The following is a 27,600-nucleotide window of genomic DNA, read 5'->3' on the forward strand; positions in this document are numbered from 1 at the left end:
TGGGATGTGACACACATCCTATCTGATATATTTATGAGATTCCACTTGCAGATGAGTGGGCACTTTGCAAACATGTCATACTTCCCTTGAGGGAAACATAGTAAAGTGACATATATAATTAGTCGTGTCTAGATAAGCATCTTGATTTCCATTAACGTTCCATTAACGTTGATTTCCATTAACGATAAAAAAGATTATATGTGAGAATAATGCATATGAAGATTTATTCTTCTTGTTGGATATGCCCATGCACCATTTGCACACAGCATTTCTTTGTGACTTCTTGGCTTTCCTTGTTTCCTTTTCAAACTGCTTGCTGGTTGCCAAGGAAAAGACAAATTGGCTGTAGTCTAAATGAATAAAGCAGAGACTTGTACTGCTTGTTTCTCATAGAATGTGGGTGCTGGTTTATTGCTGTTGCAGAAGGATGCGCTGTATGCTACTCTCCACCCACTCTGCAGCCTTTTTGAAAACAAACTAAATGGAAAACAAACAAAAATTGCTGCCAAGTCCTGGGTATTATCTACAGCTTTAAGTAAAAAGATCTTTGCTGCATTAGATTTAAAAGTCCTTTTGGTGAAAGTTGAATTTTTAATGAAGATCCAATATCAGTCTTCATTACATATATCTGCAGGAAATGTTTATTATATGTATTGCAGTCATTCTTTTCTTTTTAAAGTTCCTTACCTCATTTGATCTCACAATAGCCCCAAAGATTGATCAGTATTTTGGTATTACAATGGAAAAATGAGGTTGAATGATGGTAACTTTCCCCAAGGCCACTTGATGGGTCAGAGCTGCTGTTATCGCTGGTATCTTTTGCTGGCTATATTTAATTTGCCGTATTTAATGGCAAATGCTTTTTTGGTGTATTATCAGGAATTTTTAACTTTTGTAACACAATTTGAGAGAATCAGAAGAATCTTGTCTTTGTAGTCACCAAAATACTAACTTATCTAGCTAGTTTGCAAATGAATCTTCTGATGGTATGTTGGGTAAAAAGTGATCTTTTTTATCCTCTCATATCTGTTACAACAAGGACTCCGTTTCTTCCTTGTCTGCATCTTCTCTCCTAGCCTTTTGGGAAGAAGTAAGTTTATGTTGATCACTTTACCTCACTAATCTGTGATTAGTATGTGTAGAATTACCTTCCTAAACTAGTGGCGTTTTAAAAGCTTCCTTTATACATGTGTTGTTTTTCTAATGATACTGAAGATTAACCAACTAAATAGAACTAGCTTAATGTATTTTTTAAGAATCCTTTTGTAAACTGATCAAGTAACATACATTTTATATGGCACAGAAACTGAATTTTACATTCTTTGGGCAGGTCTGCACTGCATTTCAGGAAACCAAATTGCTGGTGTAGTTTACACTGACCAGGGTCTGCAAGCCTTAATTTCACTCATCTAGCAACTGTCTGTACATCTGATGGTCCATTCAACTGTAAAAATTCCTTACTGATAGTGTTGCTACAGTTGAATGCTGCTGGATCCAGTCAAGTCTTGCAGCTTGGGAGGCCTTGCATATTGTGGCATGTGTGGTCCGCACTAAATTTGTAAGATCCTTTTCTGAAGCCCTATTCCAGGTTTGTTAGCCTACAGAGACAAGGCTTTTTTTTTCTGTGGTGGCACTGTTCTCTCTGGAAGTATTTGTTGGGTACCATCTTAAAACAGGATTGTTTTACCAAGAATTTGTTAGTTGGTTGATTGTTCCTGTTGCTTTAAAAAAATAGATTTGAAAGTTTGATTTAATTTGAAATTTATTGTTTTTATTTATTATGAGCTGCTTTGGGGGCTGCTGAGTAGAAAGGCAAAATAAAGAGTTCTACCTTAAAGACAACCTATAAGTAATTTTAAATAAATAATAAATTGAATAATAAATTCTACAGTGACTTTAACTTGTGCTGTCCCCTTGAACAAAGGAGGAAAAGAAAGGAGAAAATATGGTGGGACTAAGCTAGCAAGATTTTGTAAGCTCATATTTATCTAGAACAAATTTTGTTCTGATTTTTGTGTGTGTTCTGTTCAGTGAATTCTCTCAAAGTAAAATGCTTGAGTACCAACTTACCCCATGGGGTTTATATAACTTGATGCAAAGTTAGTAGCATCAATCTTGTCAAGCTGAACTTGGTGCTTGTAATTCAATTGTGATGTCCTGAGAATAAAATAAAATAGTGCTGTGGTTTTTCCCTCCAATCTGCTTCTGTTTTAACATGCTAATTGCAACTGTAACCACCTTGTGCGGTTTGTTTTTGTTTTTAGCCGTAGTGAGTACAAGTTTCCATCAGTAAATGATATGCAATTATTTCCATTTCTTATAGCTGCAACTACCTGGGCTTGTAAGCTTCAGACTGGTTAGCTATGGCTGCAGTCCTAAGCATGCTTTCCAACATGGTGGAGTTTCCTTCCAAGTAAATACACCTAACTGTTACGTAACGTGCTCTTGCAAGACCCGTGTATGAACCCACACACATTCCAATGAGACCCACACATCTGCTTATAAGGAATCTTTAGACATTGACAAGTAAAGCATCTATGGCTAAGAAGGCGATTCCCACCCAAAGAGATCCACACTCAGACACTGTTAATGAGGATAATACCACAATGGCGCATTTACTGAGGTTTACAGAGATTCAAATGCACGAGCTGGTTTGGGAGAATTACCTGAGCAAATGGACTTGTTAATATTTATACCCATTGGAGATGTTCCAGCCTTCACAGAGTTATGCCTTGATGAGGAAGTTAGCTGAATTCTTGGTGAAGCTGAGTACAATCATGTTTTGCTCAGTTTTTACCCCTGCCTTTGGGGAATGCATTTTAAGAATGTATTGTTTGATCACATAAGACTAGATGTATTGCTTGATCTAGTCTTACGTGATCACTCTCAGCCCCATTCCTGTGCCTTTCTCTCACCTTTGCTGAAGCTGGGGTTGAAGTTGTCTGGCTTATTAACTGTGTCTCAAAATGGAGTCAGTACTGTTCACTCAAAAGAGAGCTACTTTGTCACAGCATTACTCTGCACATCCAAGATTTTGGCTGCAGTCCTAAACACTTAGTAGGTATTAAGCCTTGTCAAACATTATGGAACTTATTTCTGAATAAACATGTATAGAATTGCACTGTTTGATTAATTTATGGTCTCCACTTTTAATAAGTCAGGGGAAATTTTAATAAGTAAGTTAAAAGTTAAGGCCATGCTTCTTTATATTTGAGATTGTTTTGGCTCTAATGTGTTGTAGTAACAGAAAAAAGGTGCTCTTTCCTTCTAATAATAAATGATGGCTTATGTCTAATTGTTGTTGCTCACTTCTTCCAGTATGCTCAGTGACAGAGATATTAAGGTTTTGGTAATGTGCAGATTTATTTTAAATTTAATTAATTGGTTAAAAGACAGATTATGCATCAGTAAACATTTTAATTAACTTGACTTCCCTAATTAATACACATGATCATCATCATCATTATACCACTAGCTGAAATTTAACTTTTTTTTAAAGAAAAGGCTGTAGCTCTATCAAGGAAATTGCATAACTGCAGAAACTGCCAAGTTTTAGAAGTTTCAAATAGGTTGTTCCCTTGATTGTAATAAAACACAAGAAGAGCACTGCTGAATCAGACCAGAGGCCTGTCTAGTCCAGCATTCTGTTCCCAGAGTGGCCAACCAGATGCTAGCCATGCCAGTGTTTCCCAGAGATTGGTATTGAGAGGCATTCTGCCTCTGATGCTGGAGGTAATATATAGCCATCATTAATGACCATTACCCTCCATGCATATTGGGCCCCTTTGGCTGTAATGGAGACTATCAGCACAGGCAGGTGAAGAAGACTTGATTCAGACTTCATGTCAAATTAAGGTAACGGAAGGTTAACTGGCTTGGCATGATGTCCAAATTCACAAATCAGGGTTTGCAATCAGCTGGCAAATGGGAATCAGAAGCCGTTGTTTGAATTGGACTTGCAAACCATGGGTTGTACTGACTATTCTGGATGGTGTTGCACTCCTCCTGAAGGAGCTGGTGTGCAGTTTGTTGGTGCACCTTGATCCAACATTGTCGCTAGAGACACAGGTGGCCCTGGTGGCTTAGGATTCCTTTTACCAGCTTTGGCTGGTTTGCCAGCTGCAGCCTTTTCTGGACAGAGAGAGCCTGGCTACATTAATCCATTCCCTGGTAACCTCCAGGTTGAATTTCTGTAATGCGCCATATGTGGAGCTGTCCCTGAAGATGGTTTGGAAGCTTCAACTAGTGCAGAATTTGATGGCTAGAATTCTGAGTGATTATCTAGGTGGAGTCAAGTTATACGAATTCTGAGAGAACTACATTGGCTGCCTATTTACTTCCAAGCCCAATTCAAGATGTTGGTGCTTACCTTTAAAGTCCTAAACGGATTGGGATCCATGTACCTAAACAGGTGCCTCCTCTCATAACAACCTGCCTGTGCATTAATATTGTCAGATGGGTCCCTTCTCCAAATTCTACCAATAGGAGAGGTGCGTTAGGCATCCACAAAGAAGAGGGCCTTTTTGGCATTGGCACCCCATCTCTGGAATGCCCTCCCAAGGGAGGTACAACTGGAACTGACATTATATGCTTTCCTGCACCAAATCAAAAAGTTTTCATTTGCCCAGTGATTTTGAATTTATTGTATTATTTTTAGCTGGTTGCATAGTTTTTATCACCTCTCAGTTTTTGGATTTGATTTTTATTGTTGTCTTAATATTATATTGATAATTGAGGTTTTTATGTACACTGCCCTGGAATCAGTTTCATTTTAGATTAAGGTGTAGTTTTTAAATTTCAAATAACTATGGTTTAGCCTGATAATTCAGTGGACAAACTATAGCTATAGCCATCACTTCATCTCTAGAGGCTGTGTACCATGAAGATGGGTGTGAACTGAATGTTGATGGGATGAAAAACAAAAGCAGCCAAGCAGCTCTAAACTCTGGTTTGCCTGATCTACTTGCTGGTAGCTCAAACCATGGTTTGGCATAATATCTGAATTGATTCAATAAAACACTGTCAGAAGGAAGTGTTGTTCCCCTCCCCAACTGGAAAAGTTCCACTTGTAATTTTGACAAAAATTTTAAAGAAGCATATTCCTTGCAGGATGAACAGTGGACCTTTTAAAGCAGCATTCTTGCTCTTTCAGTTGTAAAGTATATTAAAGGTGCTATATGCTTTTGTGGAGCATTTTACACCATTGACAGCCGCCTGACTTAGCCTACATAGTATCAAAGAATCAAACTGATCATACTAGTTCTATTGAACCTTTGTATAAAATGAACAGCATATGGGCAGTGCATGTAGAATATCTACTTCCTAAGACTTTATTTCTCTAACAGTGTATTATCCCAGGCCAGTTCTGTGTGTGCAGTATTTCAGAACTCCAAACTATGTAATTTCATTTTGTTAACAATATTCACATTTTTCTAAAGCCCTGTTTTCTGATGCCCAAAAGGCGACCTAATACCCCTTAACTCTGTGCATGTGAATGCCTATATTTTGCTATTTATAATTTGAATCAAAATTCAAGTATATTATTTCACAAAGATACTGTGTGTGTGTGTGCGTGCGTACACGCGTGTGCGAGAGAGAGAGAGAAGTGAAGTGAAGTGAATTACCTAACAGAATTCTAATTCTTAAACTAGAAAGGAGTTCAGAAAAGCAAATTACGTAATTGTTGTGTGCCCCCCCCCCCCAAAAAACATTTCATTCCTTAAGGACATGCACACGCACGCACACAAACTGCTTTATGGACATCACTTGCCAAGCAGATCTGGCTTCATTTTGTCTGTGCCTCCAGTCAATTTGAAGTAACCTTCAAAGAGTCTTTGGAAGCCAGCCATTAAGGACTTTACCGTAATCTCAGACACCTCACCATCTTTGGGTTTTCAGCAGCAACCAGTTCCATTTGTACAATTGAACTGTTGCTTTGGGGGGATTGCTTTTAGAGCATCAGTGTTAACTAGCTCAATGTTGCCTGGTGCAGATTTGTGCTCTCTACATCTTCTGAGCAGACAGACAGTTTTGCCTCAGCTGACCTTGCTCATGCGCAACTACTTGAGTACTGTTGTTGGAAGCTAACTTGCTTGCTGTCTTTCCCCCCACTCTGCAGACAAATTCTGTTAGTGAGCAGGAGGCACAAGGTCCCAAGGCAGAGGTCTCGCCATCGACGTCTGTTGCGAGTGCAGAGCAACAGCAGCAGCAACAAGAAGTAAGCAGCTGCTGTTCTTTTACTACCCAGACTAAACTGCTTTGGGGAGCCCTTATAAATGTATGTTACAGTCATCAATCCACAAGAAAAGATTTTCTCTCTTCACAGCATGTTTCTTTCTGTACTCATGCCAGTGTTTAAATGTCCACGCTGTGTGAACCCCATTTGGTTTGCTACCCTTTCCCTGGCTCCCAGCATATCATTGAGCTCTGCTTTTTTACTTGTTTACCTTCTGTTGCTTGCTAGAGTGCAGGCTTTCCTATGAGTCTTTCTGTTCTACAAACCTAGTTCTAGTAAATCTGGAACAACACTGCATTTTGCAGTTTCGGCTCTTACTAACCTTTAAAAAGGTACTCAACATAGTTGCCTGAGCAAATGTACATGAAATCCTAGAAGTCTCAAATCTTGCTCAACTGTAGTTTTTTGCAATTCAGGAACCAATTCGGCTTCAGAGGACGCTTGCTGCTCCCTCCCCCACCATTCAGTCCATAGCTGTACCAAAGGTATGGGGGCCTTGATGGTTTCTTTTGCTTAGAACTGTGGGAGGGGAGGGGGTGTAAAAAGGATTGTGGCTTCATACATGATCCATCTCTGTGTTTAGTCATGTCTGTATATGTGTGCTTGATCATGTATGAGTTTGTCCATTGATTTATTAGGATTATTTTTGCTGCACTGTTTGTTACTACCCACCAAGCCAAATGCACCCGACTTGCCATGTGTGGCAGCCCAAAAGGGGCTCGTTCAATAATCCTCCAGTTTCTGCTGTCTGCCTGGGACTATAAAAAATTACCCGGGGGGGGGGGGGGGGCTTGCAGGCCAGGCTCATGAGCTATGTTTGGCTTGATGGGCCACAAGTTGTGCAGACCTGTGTGAAATGAAGTAGTCCTCCATGTGGTTTCTTACTCATGGTTTTAACTTGGTTGGAGTGTCAGAATGCATTTGATTTCAGGTTACAGTTCTGGACTGTTTATGTAACATATACTTTAAATAGTCATGATGGGCAGTCTGATTCTATGCTGGGCTTTAAAGACAGACAGATCACTTACAATAAAACAATCAAAACATAATGCAGCCAATGTAAATGCAATACAAAAACCAGGAGCAGAATTAAATAACCAGATGATAATCAACAGGAGAGACACATTTTTTCCCAGATGAAACCAAAAACTAGGTGAAATCAAAAGTACATAGCAGCTTCCCAAAGGCAGAAAAGGGAGGGAGCCAAATGAACCTCATTACTCACTGGAAACGATGTTTAAAAACAACCCTAAAGCAGTGGCCTGTTCAGTATGAAGCTTAAATACCAGAGGTAGGGGAAAATATTTACTACGTGCTTTTTATATGTGCAGAGAAATTCCTAATAACAAGTCCAGCCCAGCACAGCACGGTAGTGGTCCTAAGACTGTGAATCAGGCACAAAGCATTGATACCATTGTACTCTATTACTTTCCCCACTTGAAAACCTTCCATGTACAGTTCTCATGTACTGTGTGTGTGCTTTTTTTGTAGTGCCAGCATACCCAATGTGTTTTGGGGGTGGAGGGGCAATACAAGTGGCAAGATCTTCTCTGAGTGAAGAGACAAGGCAACCCCTGTGTCTGTGTTAGGAGCTTTGAGGTGGGCCGTCTGCTCTGCTTCCACTGTGCAGCAGAGTTTAGAATTCAAAAACAATGTGATTTTTAGATAAGTACTTCTAAGCTCTACTTCCAAGAAGCACTTTGGTATCAAGGGAGAATCTAAATATATTGTGTGCACAGTCTGTTAGGAAATGGCTCCTGTCCAAGTCCCATTGCAAGTCAAGAAGGACTGTGTCAGGACTACCACCAGTCCAGCAAAACAAGGTCTATTGAAATGGGAGCTTGTGCAGTTGAGGTACTAGTTTCTAGTCAGATGTGCTGATTTTTCAATGAATTTTCATCCTGATTTATCCTGAATTTATGTTTCAGCCTAAAGCTCATCAACTCAGTATCAAAACCTTTTCAAGTCCCACTCAGTGCAGCCATTGCACATCCCTCATGATTGGATTGATGAGACAGGGCTATGCTTGTGAAGGTAAGTTGGTTTAAATCTCCTAAACACTCAGCAATTTAACAGCATAATTCTCCATCTTTATAGCAGCAAAGCAGTTATGTGGAAGGAAAGCATACATTTGAACTTTATGCACGTGAGCTTAATATACACAAGCATCTTTCCCTGTCAAGTAGTTTCAACAGGTCATCAATGAGAGGTGGTGTCAAGCAACACAATTCAGGAAATGAAACGATGACATTAGATTTCTTTTATGTTGTACAGTGATGTTATGATGGAGGGGTGCTATAAAAATGTGCTGAATAATAAACAAGAAGAAGGAACTGTTTCCAGTTAGGACAGAAATACTACCTAGCATTTGCCTGCTTCATTCAAGCAGCTTGGTATGTGTAGGAGAGTCCTGATGCCATAGGCAGGAGTGGGCAACTGTGGGAGGTCTGAGGGCATTTTCACCTCTCAGACCCCCACCGCCCTGGGCGTGCTGCATCATTTAAATTTTTGTTTTAATTGAATAGATGATATGCCACTGAAATTTGGCAACAAACCACTCCGTAGCACTCAGCAGTGCTAAAAGGGTTAAGTTTACCTTGTTTGCAAGCTAAATTTCACCTTTTAGTGTTCCATAGCTGCTACAGAGTGCCATTTTGTTTGTAAAAAAAATAATAATTTGGTAGACAGCAGCAGTGGCACATACTGCATGTGGACCACCCCTGTCACAGGAAATCTGTGCTGACTGATGCTGACATGTACAACAATATCTTAAGGCAGTGATTTCCAGACTGTGTGGCACAAGAGGTGCTGGAGCATGTCATACAAAATTAAATTGCGATCTTGGGTGTATCTACCACTTTCTGCCCATTGAAAGAGGGAGGCTCCCTGCAGCAATGATGCCCCCCCACTCCCCGCCACTGCCAATATATGTTTAGTGACACAATCCTGAGTGAAGGGAGTGAGGACAGTGGGCTTCCCTGATGTGGCAAATGCTACAGCTGGCAGTTATGAAAAAGTCTCAGAAGTATCACGATTGCCTGAAAAGCACAGTCTCACCTCTTGAGTTCTGGGAAAATCCCACCCCTGAACTTCCCCTGACTTGGAGAAGAGTGATGGCCAGGTAGCAGTATTAGCTGGCTTTTCCACTACTGCATAGAAGATGACGGTTTATTGTGTTGGGAGCTCATTGAGAATACATATATGTATCTTTTTGAGTGTAAAAGTGGGGTGTGCCTTTGCTTTGATTCCAGAAAAGAGCTGTGCCAGCAGATTCAAAAGTGCGGGATACATGGATCTAAGGATACTTGCAACTGTGTTAATAACTCTTTATCATTGCAACAGGTTCTTTTGCAGTGTAAGTTACTGTTAGAACCAAATAGTTACTTCTAAACAGGAGTCCACAAATTTACATGTTACATTCACCATGGTGAGCACTCCCTCCCCCTCGAGCAAGCATGAAGCTGAATCCAGCTTGGAGCTGCGGAGGTGGGCAGGGATCAATTATGCATTCATGCTTGGCTTCAGAGGCCAAGCTGAGTACGATGACGGAGTACTCATCCCTGCAATTGTGCTGGGCCCCAAAGCTGAGCTTTTTGGTCAGACAAAAGACACTTGGGGCAAGGGCAAAGTTGATGGCAGGCACAAATTTCAGCTGGCTACCAGGGCCAGCCAAAATGTATGGACCCTGGTTTTTAAATGCTTTCAAAACATTTCAGAAGCAAATAAAAATTGATCTTTAAAAATGATCTTAGGCTTTGTTGTTGTTTATTCGCTCAGTCGCTTCCGACTCTTCGTGACTTCATGGATCAGCCCACACCAGAGCTTCCTGTCAGCTGTTGCCACCCCCAGCTCCCCCAAGGTCGAGTCTGTCACCTCCAGAATATCATCCATTCATCTTGCCCTTGGTTGTCCCCTCTTCCTTTGGCCTTCCACTTTCCCTAGCATCAGAATCTTCTCCAGGGTATCCTGTCTTCTCGTTATGTGGCCAAAGTAGTTCAGTTTTGCCTTTAATATCATTCCCTCAAGTGAGCAGTCTGGCTTGATTTCCTGGAGTATGGACTGGTTTGATCTTCTTGCAGTCCAAGGCACTCTCAGAATTTTCCTCCAACACCACAGTTCAAAAGCATCTATCTTCCTTCGCTCAGCCTTCCTTATGGTCCAGCCCTTGCAGCCATAGGTTACTACAGGGAATACCATTGCTTTAACTATGCGGACCTTTGTCAGTGTGATGTCTCTGCTCTTAACTATTTTATCAAGATTTGTCATTGCTGTCCTCCCAAGAAGTAAACGTCTTCTGATTTCCTGGCTGCGGTCAGCATCTGCAGTAATCTTTGTGCCTAGAAATACAAAGTCTGTCACTGCCTCCACGTTTTCTCCCTCTGTTTGCCAGTTATCAATCAAGCTGGTTGCCATAATCTTGGTTTTTTGGAGGTTTAACTGCAACCCAGCTTTTGCACTTTCTTCTTTCACCTTCATCATAAGGTTCCTCAGCTCCTCCTGGCTTTCAGCTATCAAAGTGGTATCTGCATATCTGAGATTGTTAATGTTTCTTCCAGCGATTTTAACTCCAGCCTTGGCTTCATCAAGCCCAGCACGTCGTATGATGTGTTCTGCGTAGAGGTTGAATAGGTAGGGTGAGAGTATACAACCCTGCCTTACACCTTTCCCAATCTTAAACCAGTCCGTTGTTCCGTGGTCTGTCCTTACCGTTGCTACTTGGTCGTTATACAGATTCCTCAGGAGGCAGACAAGATGACTTGGTATCCCCATACCACCAAGAACTTGCCACAGTTTGTTATGATCCACACAGTCAAAGGCTTTAGAATAGTCAGTAAAACAGAAATAGATGTTTTTCTAAAACTCCCTGGCTTTCTCCATTATCCAGCGGATATTGGCAATTTGGTCTCTAGTTCCTCTGCCTTTTCTAAACCCAGCTTGTACATCTCGCAATTCTCGTTCCATGAATAGCTGGAGTCTCCCTTGCAAGATCTTGAGCATTACCTTACTGGCATGTGAAATAAGTGCCACTGTTCGATAGTTTGAACATTCTTTAGTGTTTCCCTTTTTTGGTGTAGGGCTATAAGTTGATTTTTTTCCAATCTGATGGCTATTCTTGTGTTTTCCAAATTTGCTGGCATATGGCATGCATCACCTTGACAGCATCATCTTGCAAGATTTTAAACAGTTCAGCTGGGATACCGTCGTCTCCTGCTGCCTTGTTATTAGCAATGCTTCTTAAGGCCCATTCAACCTCACTCTTCAGGATGTCTGGCTCTAGTTCACTGACCACACCGTCAAATCTATCCCCGATATTATTATCCTTCGTATACAGATCTTCCATATATTCTTGCCACCTTTTCTTGATCTCTTCTGCTTCTGTTAGGTCCTTGCCATCTTTGTTTTTGATCATACCCATTTTTGCTTAGAATTTGCCTCCACTGTTTCTGATTTTCTGGAAGAGGTCTGTTGTCCTTCCTATTCTATTATCTTCTTCCACTTCTGCGCATTGCTTGTTTAAAAATAATTCCTTATCTCTTCTGGCTAACCTCTGGAATTTTGCATTTAATTGGGCATATCTCCCCCTATCGCTGTTGCCTTTTGCTTTCCTTCTTTCCTGGGCTACTTCCAGCATCTCAGCAAACAGCCATCTTGCCTTCTTGGTTTTCTTTTCTTTGGGACGTTTTTTGTTGTCGCCTCCTGAACAATGTTGCGAACTTCTGTCCATAGTTCTTCCTGGACCCTATCTACTAAATCTAGTCCCTTAAATCTATTCTTCACCTCCGCGGCATCTTCATTAGGAATATTAGTGAGCTCATATCTAACTGCTGTGTGGGTCTTCCCTATTCTCTTTAGTCTGATTCTAAATTGTGCAATAAGAAGTTCGTGATCTGAACTACAGTCAGCTCCAGGTCTTGTTTTTACCGACTGTATAGATGTCCGCCACCTTTGGCTACAAAGGATGTAGTCAGTCTGATTTCGGTGTCGACCATCTGGTGAAGTCCATATATAAAGTCATCTTTTAGGTTTTTGGAAGAGAGTGTTATGCACAGTGAGTTGTCTTGACAAAATTCTACCAGCCTATGTCCCGTGTCATTTTGTTCTCCCAGACCATGCTTACCTGTAATTCCAGGTGTCGCTTGACTACCCACCTTAGCATTCCAGTCTCCTGTAATGAAAATAACATCTCTTTTTTGCGTATTATCCAGTAGGTGCTGCAGATCCTCATAGAACTGATCTACTTCTGCTTCGTCATCTGTGGTTGGGGCGTATATTTGGATCACTGTGGTGTTAAATGGCTTACCCTGAATTCGAATTGAGATCATTCTGCCATTTTTTGGATTGTATCCAAGCATTGCTTTAGTCACTTTATTATTAATTATGAAGGCTACGCCATTTCTTCTGTGGTCCTCTTGTCCACAGTAGTAGATCTGGTGGTCCTCTGATGTGAAGTGGCCCATTCCAGTCCATTTCGGTTCACTGACACCCAAAATGTCTATATTTAATCTTGACATCTCCCCAGTAACCGCATCCAATTTGCCCTGGCTCATAGATCTTACATTCCAGGTTCCTATGGTGTGTTGATCTTTAGAACCTCGGCTTTGTCATTCACCACCAGCACCGTTGGCCGCTAGCCGTCCTTTCGGCTTTGAGCTAGCTGCGTCATCACATCTGGGGCTAGTTGAACCTATCCTCTGTTCCTCCCCAGTAGCATTTGGACCATCTTCCAACCTGGGAGTCCCATCTTCCAATGGTATACCGACATATCTCTGGTTGTACTGATCCATTTAGTTTTCACGGCAAGAGTACTGGGGTGGGTTGCTGTTACCTTCCCCAGGGATTGTATTTAGTCTGACTTCTCTGCCATGACTTTCCCGTCTTGGGTGTCCCTTTACGGTTTAGCTCATGGTGTCATTGAGGTGCTCAAGCTCCAGCACCACGACAAGGTAACGATCTCCTTTGCTGGAGTACTTACTGAATCTAATTTGAGCTGGTATAAAAACACTTTTAAATCTGTGTTGCATTCTGCCCACAGGTTTCATTTTCTCTTTAGAAAAAGACCTATAAAGGAGCTTTTAAAGAGGTTAATTATTTAAGTAGTAGGTCAAAATGACACCTAGTAACAGCTGTTTAGAACACTTAAGTATTTGGAAAGGCAGTGTAGAAGGCATTTAAAAATAGCGTATTTTTTGAAACTAAAAAGCGTCCTGCGACACCTTAAAAACTAAACAAATATATTGTGAGATAAACTTTCTGTTGAAGTGGGCCCTGGCTACATTTGTTAGTCTTTAAGGAGCCACAAGATTATCTGCTGTGTTCATTGCTACGGATCGATGGACCTTCTCTCCTTGGATTTGACAGCATAATTTTAGGAGCAATGAAGTTGTTCATGGTTGAACAGTATTCACCCTAATTATAGACAAGAGAAGCAAAGTGTGCTTTCATGATGCTGTGTTCCTATGCATTCCCAGTTCTGCCAGTCATTTCTCACTGATCTGTACCTTCATTGGGTAATAGCAAAGAGCTTTGACAAGTTCACTTTTTCTTCTTTAGTTTGTTCATTTGCATGCCATGTTTCCTGCAAGGACAGCACCCCACAAGTCTGCCCTATACCTCCAGAGCAAGCCAAGAGACCCCTTGGAGTAGATGTTCAAAGAGGCATAGGAACAGCCTACAAAGGCTATGTTAAGGTAAGAATTTGAGGTCCCGGGGGGGTGGGAGTGGGGATTGTGACCTTATCAGTGGTGTTTTTAAGGTTAGGCTGGATTGAATTGTTAACCTCAAATCCTGTATTTTGATTTATAGAGATCATTAGGTACACAGACAAATAATCAAGTTCAGCGCCATATCAAATTATGACATTTAAAACTGTAATCATACAATAAATTGTATATCAGGTGCAAAGGTTCCTTCACTGCACTTGTTCCGTGCATTTTGTAACAAATACAGAATGTTTTTTTTTCTTAACTGCTTTTTTTTAAACTCTCCTTTCAGTTTCTACACCTCACCTCAGCAGATTACAGTTTAGAAAAAGCACTGAGTTTAGTTAAACCATCTGTTTCCTCTGAAGGAACAGGTCCATAGTTTGAGGGTGCTCCTGGATCCACCGTTGTGTTTGGAGTGCTCACTACAGACCTCGACTGGTATGACAACTATGCCCATTCTAGGGGTAGGGATAGCCTAGCCTCTGGTTCATGCACTGTTAATCTTATGATTAGACTACTGTAATGCACTCTTATGTGGGTCTGCCGATGCACCTAGTTCGCAAGCTGCAGCTAGTGTAGAATGCAGCTGCCAGGGTGCTCAGTGAGGCACCCAGCTATATACACATTACACCTGTGTTAACAGAACTGCAACGGCTGCCTATTAGCTACCGAGACATGTTCAAGGTTCTGTTGTTAACATACAAAGCCCTAAACAACTCAGGACCAGGGTATCTAGTAGATTGCCTTCCCCTGCATACACCCAGCCGACAGGTAAGTATAGTACAAAAAAGAAAGGGTAGATGCAACAGCATTTCAGATATAAATGCTAAACAGGGAACAGGTAGGCTAAAACATTAAGGGATGGGGTTTGTAGCATCTCTTACATGGCCTTTTAAATTAAATTACTTACTTTCTGTATGTATGTATGCATGTATATATCGAGTAAGCAAGAAGAGAAACATGAAAAAGAAACAGCCTTTTTTGGTATCGCATGAGATATGTTCAGCTGAACACAAATTACATGCAGAAGTTAAAGTGAAAAAAGAGCAAGAAAATAAAATAGCTTCCTTTCTATCATTTAGTACACTGCTTCCTAACAGATGCAGTAGCTGGAAGGCACTTGATTATCTAGGTATATTAGAAAAACCTTTTCACAGTGTGAGGCTTGATTTATACCATACTAGCATCAGACATACTAGAAGGGGCAAACTGCTGAAGAGGATCTTCCCTAACCCCTCTGCCCCGTTCCTTCTTCCTAAATTGTGATAGAACCCCCAGGTTTTGTTTACAATTCATAGTAATCCCCTTAGTGCTAATCCTTATACTAGTGAGCATGGCAGGTGGTTTGATATGGAGTACTGGAAACTGGCAGCTGAAATGCGACTGACTGCAAACTGGGAGAGAATTCTGTGAAAGATTAAATGGATTCTGTTTCTAGCTAAGCTTAATTGGGAAGGATAAACACCCTTGGCTGTCTTGTCCCTCCCTTTGATATTTTCCAGTTACAAGACTGAGGCATACACATCCTGAAGTTAATTTTAAATAGGTAGTGGAATGTTAGATTTTTTGTGATCTGAGTGCCGTCCAACATACAGGTTTTGCGCCAGTGCAGAGCCTCATTTCAGAACATTCTAGAACTAGGCTAGCATTTTGGAGGGCATCCTGCTTCCACAGTGTGCACGCTCAAGGGAGCATGGCTCTATGTTTACTGGGAAACCATGGTTTAGCACGATGTTCATGACCCTGAGCAAAAGCTTGGGCTTGTGTGTTCCTTGTTCCTCCTCCCACACAGCTGAGAAAGACTGGGCCAGCATTTAGTTCCGCTTTCAGTGAATCTTGGAAATGCTGAGGACAGGCAGTATATAAATATTGAAATAAATTTTTAAAAACCGACTTTTTGTTGATTGTGGTTTATCACAACCTCTGGTCAGTTTCTAAATAAGCCAACTTCAGTCATGGGATATTAAGGTGGCTTGTTTAACTAACCAGAGTTTGTGATAAACCATGATCTCAGGTTTGTGTGCAATGGTAAGCTCAGATTCACTGAAAGTGGAACTAAATGCTGTCTAAGTCCTTATTCTGGCTGCATGGGAGAAGGAGGTGGGAACACACAAGCCCATGGCTTTGCTTGGGCTTGATCCAGCTCGTGCAGATAGTGCTAAATGATGGTTTAGTGTTACATGCTAAGGTCGTTGTCACATGTGAAACCTAGCAAGGGAATGCTACTGTGTCTGGGGAAAAAATAAAGGACCTTCTTTAAAGAGAGAAAGAAAAAAATTGCAGAGTGGGCCATTGTGGGGAGTGGGTGTCACAGGCAGTTTGGTGTCCCATGAACTCATAACCCATAGTATCCAGAGTTCTTGATGTTCATGGGTTCCTTATAACCCTGTTGAACATGCCTCCAAGCTCAGGAAGCTCAACCCATGTCACAGAAATTGTAGCACTGAAAACCTGTCAAATGTAACACTAAAAATGTCATGTATTGTTGTTATTTTGTTAGTAGTAGTTAGAAGGAGGAGGAAGATTTTCCCCAAGGTGCTTCCTCTGCTTTGTCTACAAAGCTGCGAATGATATCTATTAACAGGTTCCAAAGCCAACAGGAGTTAAGAAAGGGTGGCAGCGGGCCTATGCAGTTGTCTGTGACTGTAAACTCTTCCTCTATGATGTGCCTGAAGGAAAATCCACTCAGCCAGGAGTTGTTGCAAGTCAAGTCCTAGATCTCAGGTTTGTATTGGCCATTGCAGTGATAAGCCACAATTTTTCCTTTGCATTAATTGTGTCAAAGAGAAAACCAGCATAAGCGTGTCATGCAAACAGAAAAATGGCACAACCACTTAATTTTCATTAATATTATGCAGCATGCTTTGTTTATATGGGTAGGCGTTATGTCAAAACATAGAGACCATGTTTGTATGCAATATGAGAGGAGAGTGAGCTTTGCACTCTCACACGCTCTTACTTTGTCCTTCCTTTTCCTGTCCTGGTCTCTCTGATACAAAGTAATAGTACTATATCAAGCATATGTGTACCCAAGAACTAATGAAACCAGAATTGCACCAAGTTATGTATTAATTTCCTTCCTTGGGAAAGGAGATTGATAATGTTTGCTCTGGCTATATTTTTAAATAGATTAGTCCAAGTTCAGCTGACTTGTATTATTTGGTTTCTTATAGAGATGAAGATTTTTCGGTGAGCTCAGTCCTAGCATCAGATGTTATACATGCAACCCGCAAAGATGTCCCTTGTATATTCAGGGTAAGACTATTGGATTAGTTTGTCGCATGTAGTTCATGCTTTACTTAGTTCTAACTTCTTATGCTCATGCCTCACTTCTATGAACGAATGACGAATAATTGTATTGCCTAGTGTGAATCCGAGTTTCAAATATCACAGTTATGGAATGGACCTGCATAGGTAAAGGGAAGCTTTTAAAAGTTATTAAAGGGAGTTTGACATTCACTTCAACTGCTCTGTGAAGGGCAGATTGTGTGTTTACAATTTGCCTTTTTATTTTTCGTAATTTGAACTTTCAGATATTCATTTACACAAATTGGTAGTATTCTGTCAGGGTGCACACTGAGCCCATAGAATCCCAGAGTAGTTCTAATTCTGAGGAAGAGCAGTCGCTCCTGGGAGAGGAGCGCGCTCCTCTTTCCCAGGGCCCACAGCTGACGGAGATTCCTCCCACCAGCATTCCTAGATTAGAAAGCAGTCCAGGGAGTGACCGAGCAGAGATAGCAGACTTGGTGGATGCGCGACGCAGACGCAGAGAGCAGCGCCAGATGGAGGGCGCAGAAAGGCGCAGTGCCCGGTTGGCGCGCAAACAACGGCTGCGCCCCGAGGATCCAAGGGAAAAGGGGAGGGACTCTCCCTAGTCCTTAAGTTCAGGGGTCTGCCAGTAATTCCCTTTCAAACAGGGACCAACTGTTTCAACTTAGGGCATAGGTACTCTGCTGCTCAGATCTAGTTGCTACCTGTAGAGTTATTAAGTTATAAAAGAAGAATAAAGCTTTGAAAAAAATCCCTTTGTCTGTGTCTGGACTTGGCTACTGGATTAGACTGAGAGAGGCCTCCAAGGAGCCCTTGACATATTCTCACTTTCTAGAAAGCAGAAAACATTTTGGGTGATGGGACAATGCTAAAAATATATTCAGTTAGTTTACACAACCCTATCACATGTGTTTGCACATGATTATATACTTTATATTTTTCAGGGTTTGAAAATTTGCCCATTGCAAGTAGCAGGCTGCTTGTATGCAGCCTCTGGTATGTGGCTGCATACATCTTAAGCCTGTCCTGGCCCAGTCCAGAAGCAACTGTATCTGCCCCCTGCTAGGTTGCCAAGATAATGCCTTTTCAAATGAATCAACAGTGTGCAATGTCTATTAGCAGATAGCCCATACAAACCATCCCTCTGCTTCTAGCAACCCTTGTTTTTGGCAGCTGACATGCTTTACAAGAACCAAAATACTCATTTAACAAACCTTGATAACAGATTACCAGAGTTCGTCAGGATGAGCTATCTCACCCCAGGATAGCTGGATCATTAGTATCACCCTGCCAAGCAGTAAGGAGGTTTTTTACCACACATCATGAGAAAATATGTAGTATGTAGTAAATAGCAACATAATGCTACAATTACTCCAGACTGAGTAGTGCTAAGCTTCTTGCAATACTTCATGCCAATAAAAAAAAAATCCTCCTTTGCCATCAGTTTTCCACAGTCCTTTACAAAAAGCTGCAAAAGTGTTTGTAAGGGGGCAGGTGTCAGGGGGAAGAGGGAGCATATCGCGGTTGGCTTGGCAACAGCTAGTGCTTCCTTGCCCCATTTCAGTCATGGATGCCTGTTTGAATGCCCATTCCACTGATCCGTGTTCAGAAATGTTTTAAGTACAAGAATTAGGCCAAACCTTAAAACAGATACTGAAATAATTGCTGAGCCATTGTACTGAGGACAATGTCAGGATGAATAGAAGGTTTCTTGAAACTGGGTTTTACACATAAGACTTCAACGTGCAGGAATTGTTCCTTTTAAAGCTGTCACCTTTACCAAGCCATTGCATATGATATATTTGCCAGTAGCTTTAACCGATGTGTTTCTCCTACGATAGAGAGCAAAATTTCACTTGACGGTTTTCATTTTGCTTCCTCTTGCTGTCAAGGTGACAGCTTCTCTCTTAGGCTCACCTTCGAAGACCTGCTCTCTGCTGATCCTAACAGAAAACGAGAATGAAAAGCGAAAATGGGTTGGAATCCTAGAGGGGCTGAAATCTATTCTGCACAAAAATAAACTCAAAAACCAAGTTGTACACATACCACAGGAAGCTTATGACAGTACTCTTCCTCTCATTAAAACCAGCTTAGCTGCTGCGATTATAGGTATGTCAGCTATAACAACATGTTTGATTGTGGGCTGTTACAGCTGCAAATGGAGCTAATGCATTGCTATCTTTGAATGTATTATTCCTAATCTGCATCTCTGCCCAGAAAAGCTTAGTAGTGTGAAATTCTCTAATTGATTTTTAAAAGCTAATTATGATTAACTCTACTTCTAGTAGGCATCTGCTGTGCTTGAATGATTTTTCTTATTTCTTTGCTCATTGCTTTGTGGCTTAAAGAAAAATAGCTCATACACTAAGAAAGTGTTAAAATAGAATTGTGAAGATTTTCCCAACAGTCCTCATTTGGAGAGATTATTTATTTTCATATTTATATCCTGCCTGATGCACAAAGGCCCTCAGGGCAGCTACCCAAATTATCACAATAGCACCACGTAAAAACCATTTTAAACTACTAAATAAAATAACATACTAAGAGCAGTTTAAAACCACACAGCACATAGGTGCAGCAATATAAATTACCAGGCTGGTTAAAATAACAATCCCCCTCACTTTAGCCTGAATGCTTGCTAGAACAGAAACTTCTTCGGTCATTTTAGGAAGTGAGGATGGTATTAGCCTGGAGGGCTTCCCTATGGAAGGAGTTCTAAAGTGAGGGCACTACTGTGCTGAAGAAGCCCACCCATTCTCCCCACCATTCTAATCTCTGAAAGAGTAAGAATTTAGAGCAGAGCTTCCTCCAGTGATTTTGCTTAGATAACCTGGGCTCAGGCCATTTAGGCTGCAATACATCCTAGGAGTAAGCGCCATTGAGCTTTGTGGGACTTGCTTCTGAATGTATAGCATTACCCTATTAGGGTTTTCGGTGTTAGAACTAATGCTTTTAATTGTGCCCAGAAATAAATTGGGATCCAGTATAGTTGTACTAACATAGATATAATGACCCAGTTTGCACATAGCAATAATTCCTGGATTGTTTAACCCAGGAATTGTTGTGGCTAAGCAGGAGTGCTTCCTCTTTCAACCAACAACCCAGTTCCTGGGTTGTTATCTTGACATCTGAAGCTGGAGCTCTGGGTTGTTTAGGGGTTAAACATCACAGAGTTTAACCCAACAACAAACCATGGGAGATCGTTGGGTAAACACTGAGTTGTTGATTGAAAGTGGATGCAACGAGCGCACAAGAGGCAGTGTGCTCACTCACTGCCACTCATCCCCCACAATTCCTGGGTTAAACAACCCAGGAATTGTTATATGCAAATCAGGTCTATTTGGTCCCTCCAGCTCACTTTCATGATCAAATGGAAATTTTCTATTAAAACAATAGATGTTCAGAGTTAGCAAGCATGCTTATATTAACAAATATATTAATAAAATACAACTATATTATAATTACTATTTTCTCTTCTCACTATTATCAGATCGGGATAGAATAGCAATTGGTTCTGAAGAAGGTCTCTATGTCGTAGAGGTGACCCGTGATGGTAAGTTCTTGTAACATTTAGCAGTTGTATATTGAGGGGTGAGCCACATCTCTTAAAAAAAATTTTTTTTTTAAGGTTAGTTATACAGCAGCCCTTTCCTTACACAGAACTTGTTTAGCTGATGAGCTGGCCATACTTAATTCTACTGACTTGTTCAGTGAGCTGCCTAAAATTAAACAGTTGACTTAGCAGGCATTGTGGATGACAAAGTTCTGACGTTCACTAAAGACAGGTAAGAACCATTATACTAGTCCACGTGGCACTGAATACCCAAGAATTCAAGGAGGCCAGCCAGGTTTTTATCTTTTATTCTATTTTTATAGAATTGGCTATTCTATCAGCCAATATGGGATAGAATGGCAGTACATGAAAATCCTAGTGTGCACAACTCCAGTGCTGGTGCATAATCAGCTGGCATGCTAGTTGTGACACTCTCTTGAAACTAAGAGCCTGGCCACCATTGTGTATCTTCCCTATCCCATAATACTAGGTCTTCCCATGGGAGATTCAGGACAGATGAAAGGAAGTGCTTTTTTACACAGTGCTTAGGTATACTATGGAATTCGCTACCACAAGATGTAGTGATGGCCGCCAACTTCATCACTTTAAAAAGGGATTAGGCAAATTCATGGAGGATAAGGCTATCAGTGGCTATTAATAATGATGGCTATATATTACCTCCAGATTCAAAGGCAGTGTGTGTCTCTATACCAGTTGCTGGAGAACATGAGTAGGTTGATGCTGTTGCACACATATCCAACTTGTGTGCTTCGCACAGGCAGCCTGTTTGGCCATTGTATGAACATAATGCTGTTCATACTACAGCATTATGTTGTGCTATGTAAAGACTACATAGGCCTTTGGACTGATTCAACATGACTCTTTTTCTTATGAACACTAAAAACTGTGAAATATAAAGGTCTTAGAGGCTCATCTGAAGCATAAGAGAGAGAGAGAGCGCCAACCAAAGCTCTCTAGGGAACAGTTTCACAATGTGGGTACCACAGTAGAAAATGTACTGTCTCTGGTCCTAACCAGTCATGCTTCTGAAAGTGGTGGTGCCTGCATAGTATAGCAGGGACATTGATGCTGAACACAGTGGGTGGACAGGATCATATGGGAGGAAGTAGTTCTTCAGATGTCCTGGACCCAAACTGCTTAGGGCTTTGTAGATAAGAACCAGCACTTGGAATTGCGCCCAGAAACAAACTGGAGCCCAGTTCAGATGGAACAAAACTGGGGTGATAGATCACCAAAGTGAGCTCCAGAAATCAGTTTAGCTGCTGCATTTTGCACCGCAAGTTTCTGAATGTTTTCCAGGGGCAGGCCTGCAGGGAGTGAGTTACAGTAATCCAGTTGGATGTGACCATGGGACAGTGGCTAGATCTGTTTTATCCAGGAAAGGGGCGTAACTGTCACGCTAGCTAAAGTTGGGCAAAAATGCACCTAGCTATAGCCACCACCTGAATATCTGGAAGCACTCCCAAGTTATGGACCTGGTCTCTGAAGGGGAGTACAACGCCATCCAGAATAGGGCAAAACCCCACTGCCAGTTGAACTCTCTTACTGACCAGTAGCACCTCAGTCATGGCTGGATTAAGCCTCAGGTTATTAGCTCACATCCGTTCAATTACTGCACTCAGGTACTGGTTCAAAGCTTCCAGTGTTTTCTTGGGATTGGATGGAAAGGAGGGAGCGAGATGGATGATATCAGCATATTGATGATACCCAGACCCAAGTCCCTGGATTGCCTCTCCCAGCAGTTTCATGTAGATGTTGTGATAAGCACTTTAAAGCTACATACTTTATAATCTACCAGGCCATGCATTCATGACCAGCCAGTTGTTTGACAACACCTTCTCTCTGCTGCTCCTGTTTTTGTAGTCCCAGGAGTTTTATTGAGCCCTTTGTGGGACCATGGATGGATGTGAAGTGTGTGTTTGTTTTGCTCGTCACAAGTTGTGCAGGCCTGCTTCACTGAGTTCACATTTACACAGTTTTGAGTGCCAGCGCTGTGGAGTAAACATGACTTCTTAAAGCACCCTAAATGTCAGCAGTGAAATTTGCTAGCTCTTTGCTCCATGTACACTCTTGATAGACCTGAGTAATTGGAATTGGGTACAGTTTCTCGGTTACGGGAATGATTTTCTCTCGCCTGACTATCTAGAAGGCAGTGGTGATTTTCAGACAAATATTTCTCTTCTCATGCTCTCATTTACTACACGAAAAATGAAAAATCTTTATGGCTTGTAAATGAGCTTTCAGAAAAGTGACTATCTCAAAGGAATAACTCGGTTTTAGGCTAAAAATAGACATCGAACCCTATTTTTCTCCGGTTAGAGGATATTTTTTGTCAGAGTCTCTCTGGCCATATCCTGCAAGTAAACACAACTCTCCTCATTTGATCAGTCCCACTGACATCTGTAGAATTTTTTCCTAGAGTATAATTACACTTGCACTTTGCATGCTCCCAAAGCAAATAATTGCATGATCTTCTGAACCATGTTTTCTAGGGAACTGATGAGTAGCAAAGTATAAACTGTATCACATCTTTTTGTATCAAAGAAAAGAAGAATATCCAAAAAAAATAGATGTGTGTACATAGTTGCAGACCAGACTTTTGTAATGTGGGGCTGTCTTTGAAGATGGTTCAGAAACTTTAGTTAGTGCGGAATACAGCAACTAGCCTGTTGACAGGCGCAGATCAGCATACCCATAAAACATCTAAGATATCTACACTAGATGCCAATTTGTTTCTGGGCCTAATTCAAAACGCTTGTCTTGACCTTTACTTTCCTAAATGGCCTAGGTCTGCAAGGTACATCCACTCCTATATGAAACCCACCCCCCACACTTAAGGTTTTCTGATGGCATCCTGCTCCAAGTTCCATCCTACAGGGAGGCATGACTAACCTTCAAATGGGCAGGGTCTTTTCAGTGGTAGGCCTGATGTTCTGGAACATATATGTATATGAGGCAAAAAGACACATGTACAACCTTGGCCCTGTATTTTTGAAGACATTAAAAAAAACCCCTTTCTTTCTCTGAAAGAACAACTTTCTTCAGTTGTTGATCTGCTCATTTATATGGCCCTTTTCTATTTTTAATTTTGATGGATGCTTTTATTTATATTGCTGTGAAATTTTATATGAATAGCAGAAAGATATCCCTTCTGTATTATTCACCCCTGAAGCCTCTTACTCTACCCCTGTGCAATGGGGTGACCTTGTTCTATTAACTGATAAGGGGGAGAATTAAGAGGCTGAGTCTTGGGTCATTTTTCAGGACCTCATATTGGCTCAGAAAAATGTTCCAAGATCTTCTGGATTTTTTCAGTCCAAACTGAGCAAGAATTCGGGGTCTTGTAAAGCTTGCCTCACCTTTGAGGTTGGCCTTAACAAACTCCACCCCTACCCCCACCCCGATATAACTCAGGAGAAATTTGCTGGCATCTCGACATGTGATTATATTGAACAGTTATGGTGTCATGAGGTGTTTCTGCTACTGCTTCAATGGAATTGTTTGGATCTCATTCTGTTATGAAGGGAATGAGTTAGATGTACAGAGAACAGGAGAAAGGAAGTTTGTTTGTTTGTTTGTTTGTCTGTTTGAATATTTCTAACCTGCCCAATATCAATAGAACAGCTTTACACTGTTATACAGAGGAGTGAAGAGAGACACTAGAGTTTTCGTTTAACTCATTCACTGATGAGGTTATTATAATTGTGTTAATTGTTAACAAAGCAAATTTGTGTCTAAACTAGAATCTTTATCCAGGAAAACCTATCTTGCCAAGGCCTGAAATTGCAATGTATTACTTTGTGATCAGAGGTGGTTATTTTTTTAGGAGATCCATGAAGTGGTTTACTTTCTTCCCAAATTCTTAGGTCATGGTCTAAGAATTTGCACTGTGGGTGAAAGCGTGGATGACTCCCATAGGGCTCTGTAAAATGCTGCCTCCCTTCTCACCCAGGGCCTATCTGTAGTCCTTCCTCCCTGCCCAGTGTTGGTAGCACAACAAAAGTGCATTGGACAGAGGGAGGGCTGGATGGGGAACATCTCATTCCCCCCAATAATTTTTCATGCTGCCTGCACAGGTACCTATAGATGTGCCACAGGAGGAATGGTGGGGGAACACGCAGTCTTTCTCATGCAGGTGCAGCATCCACAGTATAAGTGGTTCATGCCCTTTGTCTTCTATCTCTGTGAAACAATGTAACTTGTCCAGGTATGAAGATTATTGTGCAGTTTAGATGTATGCTTATTTTGCATTACTCTGATTTCCCCCCAGCATTTTAAGACTGGTTGGACCTATTCAGATGTCACGGTGGCAAATCATGGGTTAATTAGCTGCTTCTGCATACTGTAAACAACCTCCAGTCGGTGCAGTCATGAGAAGCTGAACCGATGGGTTGTTTAGCCCCTAAACAACCCATCAGTCTGGGTTCGCACATCATGCTGACGACTTCCAATCACACCCATTAGAGGTTGTTTACAGAAACCAGACACGACTCAGACTCGGCATGTGTCCCAATGAATCATGGGTTAAATAACCCACGGTTTGCCATCATTACATGCAAACTGGCTTGCTGAGTGTGCAAATGTTTGTGCTACTAAGACTGAGTAGAGAATGGTTCAAAGAATTCAAAATGAAATGACTGCATTGAGCTTTCATGAGATTCAGTCACATTCACATTACATCGGGTTAATATTAACACCCAGCATTAATATTTCATATATTGTAACTGTAGAATATTTTATTTTAAATAAAGCACACTGTAATCCTAAATTCTTTTTAAAATCCATCTTTCGATCTTCCATTTTTCTACGCTGACTGTCTCTTCTGCCATCAGACCTCTCCAACTGGGTCAAAGAATTGTTTAGTATTCTCTTTGATGTTGCATCATCTTTACCTGTCTTTCCATTTTCCAGGACCTTTCTTCCTATTCTGTTTGTGTGCTAATAATGAAAATGCTTTCCTTTATAAAGGAGGAATTACTAATGAAAAAGCCTCTCTGATAGCCCTGATGTATGTTGACCTTTGAGATACAATGTAAAATGTACTTGCTTTCCCCAGATAAGAGAAATAGGAAGGTTTTGTTTTTGATGCTGGGAATCTTAAGTATGTTTTCACTCTGCAGCAAGGATGGGCAGAAAGGAGATGGTCTAGCAATGGACCACTTGCCAATTTCTGGTGGACAGAGTAGTACCTACTCTGCTGGGAGAGGTAGTAATGGCAGGAGATTCAGGACAGATAAAAGGAAGTACTTCTTAACACAGTGCATAGTTAAACTACAGAATTCGCTATCACAATATGTAGTGATGGCCACCAATTTGGATGGCTTTAACCGGATTCGATTGGACACATTCATGGAGGAGAATTTGGATTGGACACATTCATGGAGGAGACTGCTATCAATGGCTACTAGTCATGATAGCTATCTGCTACCTCCAGGATCAAAAGCAGTATGCCTATGTATACCAGTTGCTGGGGAACATGGGTGAGATGGTGCTGTTGCACTCAGGTTCTGGTTGAGGGTTTCCTGTGGGCAGCTGGTCCAACAGACTGCTGGACTAGATGGATCTTGGTCTGATCCAGCATGGCTCTTTTTATGTTCTTACTTGTGTTACTTGCAAAGAATGCTGAATTGGGTGGACTGACCCAATAAGGCACTTCTCCTGTCCTGAGCAAGAGTGTAAATTCAGGATCACTTAATACAGATTTGTTATGCATTAATTGTTATGAGATTCCAAATGTACACTCCTTCTTTGTATGTTTAAAACTTATTGGGGAAGCAGCAAGTGGGGAAGGCACTTATGTGTCCCAAAACAGAAGAGAAAATATTCTCAGGTACCTGAAAAACTTTTTATTATGCCCAACATGTTTCAGAAGGGACTTTCCTTCCTGAGAGGCCACTTATCTTTCACCAAATGTGTTGCAAAAAATCTTTCCAATGCTTCTTCTGTATTAAAATGCTCCAAATAATAATTTGTAGAACTTATTGGGACCACAGGGTTTGCAAGCAAAACAAACAATAGACTTTGCAAGATACTGGTTTTCTCTGGGCTTTTCCTGAGTATGTTTTATTCAGGGTGGATTAAAATCAGTGATTTTTGTATATTAAAATTGGATTTGGGGAGTATCTAAATCAGATTTGTTTAAAAAGAATCAATAAAATATTAAATTTCTCTCTCATTTAAAAAATAACATAGTTACAATTAAATATAATCATGCTAAACCTACACTTTTGACTTAATGACTCTGTCACACTCACACAAATTGGGTTACCTGCCAAATATGAACTTTCATTTCAGTTTTTCGTCTCATAAAAATGCCTCTGTCTAGCCTAACTACCAGCAGTTGCTTTTTTTAAAAAAAATTCTGGGCGTTGCCATAGCTCATTGATAGAACCAGTGATGTGGGACTTCTGAAAAATTGTGAACTGGAATTTTTTTCTGTACAAATTAGGCTAATTCGCATATGGTCATTTGCATCAGAAAAATTTCAGTTTGCATCAAAAAAACCACTAATTTAGCATCTCTACTGAATACAAGTAAAATAACAAAGCAAAAAAAAGTACCGCATGTTAATTTTTTGTCCCAATGCATCACAAGTATTTGACCTGAAATATTTGAGGGAGAACATTAAAGCCCACTTAATGTGATTTAAATGTTATATTATGTAGACGTTTTTATTGGAATACTTGTAAACATTTAAAGACAGTAGCATGTACTTCCCCTACATTGCTTAAATTTAAGAAAGAAACAGAAGTCTCAACACTGTTGACACAATAATTCAGCCTTCCCCAACCTGATGTCCTCCAGATGTGTTAGGCTAC

The 27,600-nt window shown here is 40.9% G+C and overlaps 1 protein-coding gene across 11 annotated transcripts in view; it reads left to right on the plus strand.

Annotated features, from left to right (window-relative positions):
* Nucleotides 1–27,600, plus strand: part of CDC42BPB (CDC42 binding protein kinase beta) — a 162,822-nt gene that overhangs the window by 118,901 nt on the left and 16,321 nt on the right. For 4 of the 11 annotated variants that reach the window (XM_084838161.1, XM_084838171.1, XM_084838179.1 and 1 more), the window contains 10 exons: nt 1,040–1,090; nt 2,324–2,413; nt 6,119–6,217; nt 6,652–6,720; nt 8,164–8,269; nt 13,787–13,923; nt 16,523–16,662; nt 17,112–17,193; nt 19,101–19,317; nt 20,699–20,761. In XM_084838161.1, the coding sequence (XP_084694287.1) occupies nt 1,040–1,090; nt 2,324–2,413; nt 6,119–6,217; nt 6,652–6,720; nt 8,164–8,269; nt 13,787–13,923; nt 16,523–16,662; nt 17,112–17,193; nt 19,101–19,317; nt 20,699–20,761 (1,054 nt within the window). The remainder of the gene's footprint in view (nt 1–1,039; nt 1,091–2,323; nt 2,414–6,118; nt 6,218–6,651; nt 6,721–8,163; nt 8,270–13,786; nt 13,924–16,522; nt 16,663–17,111; nt 17,194–19,100; nt 19,318–20,698; nt 20,762–27,600) is intronic. The other 7 variants (XM_084838205.1, XM_084838214.1, XM_084838225.1 and 4 more) reach the window with 3 other exon arrangements.

This window comes from Heloderma suspectum, chromosome 1 (assembly GCF_057233095.1).
Source record: "Heloderma suspectum isolate Gila_16-S chromosome 1, 16-S_ref, whole genome shotgun sequence".
In the NCBI taxonomy this organism is placed as follows: domain Eukaryota; kingdom Metazoa; phylum Chordata; class Lepidosauria; order Squamata; family Helodermatidae; genus Heloderma; species Heloderma suspectum.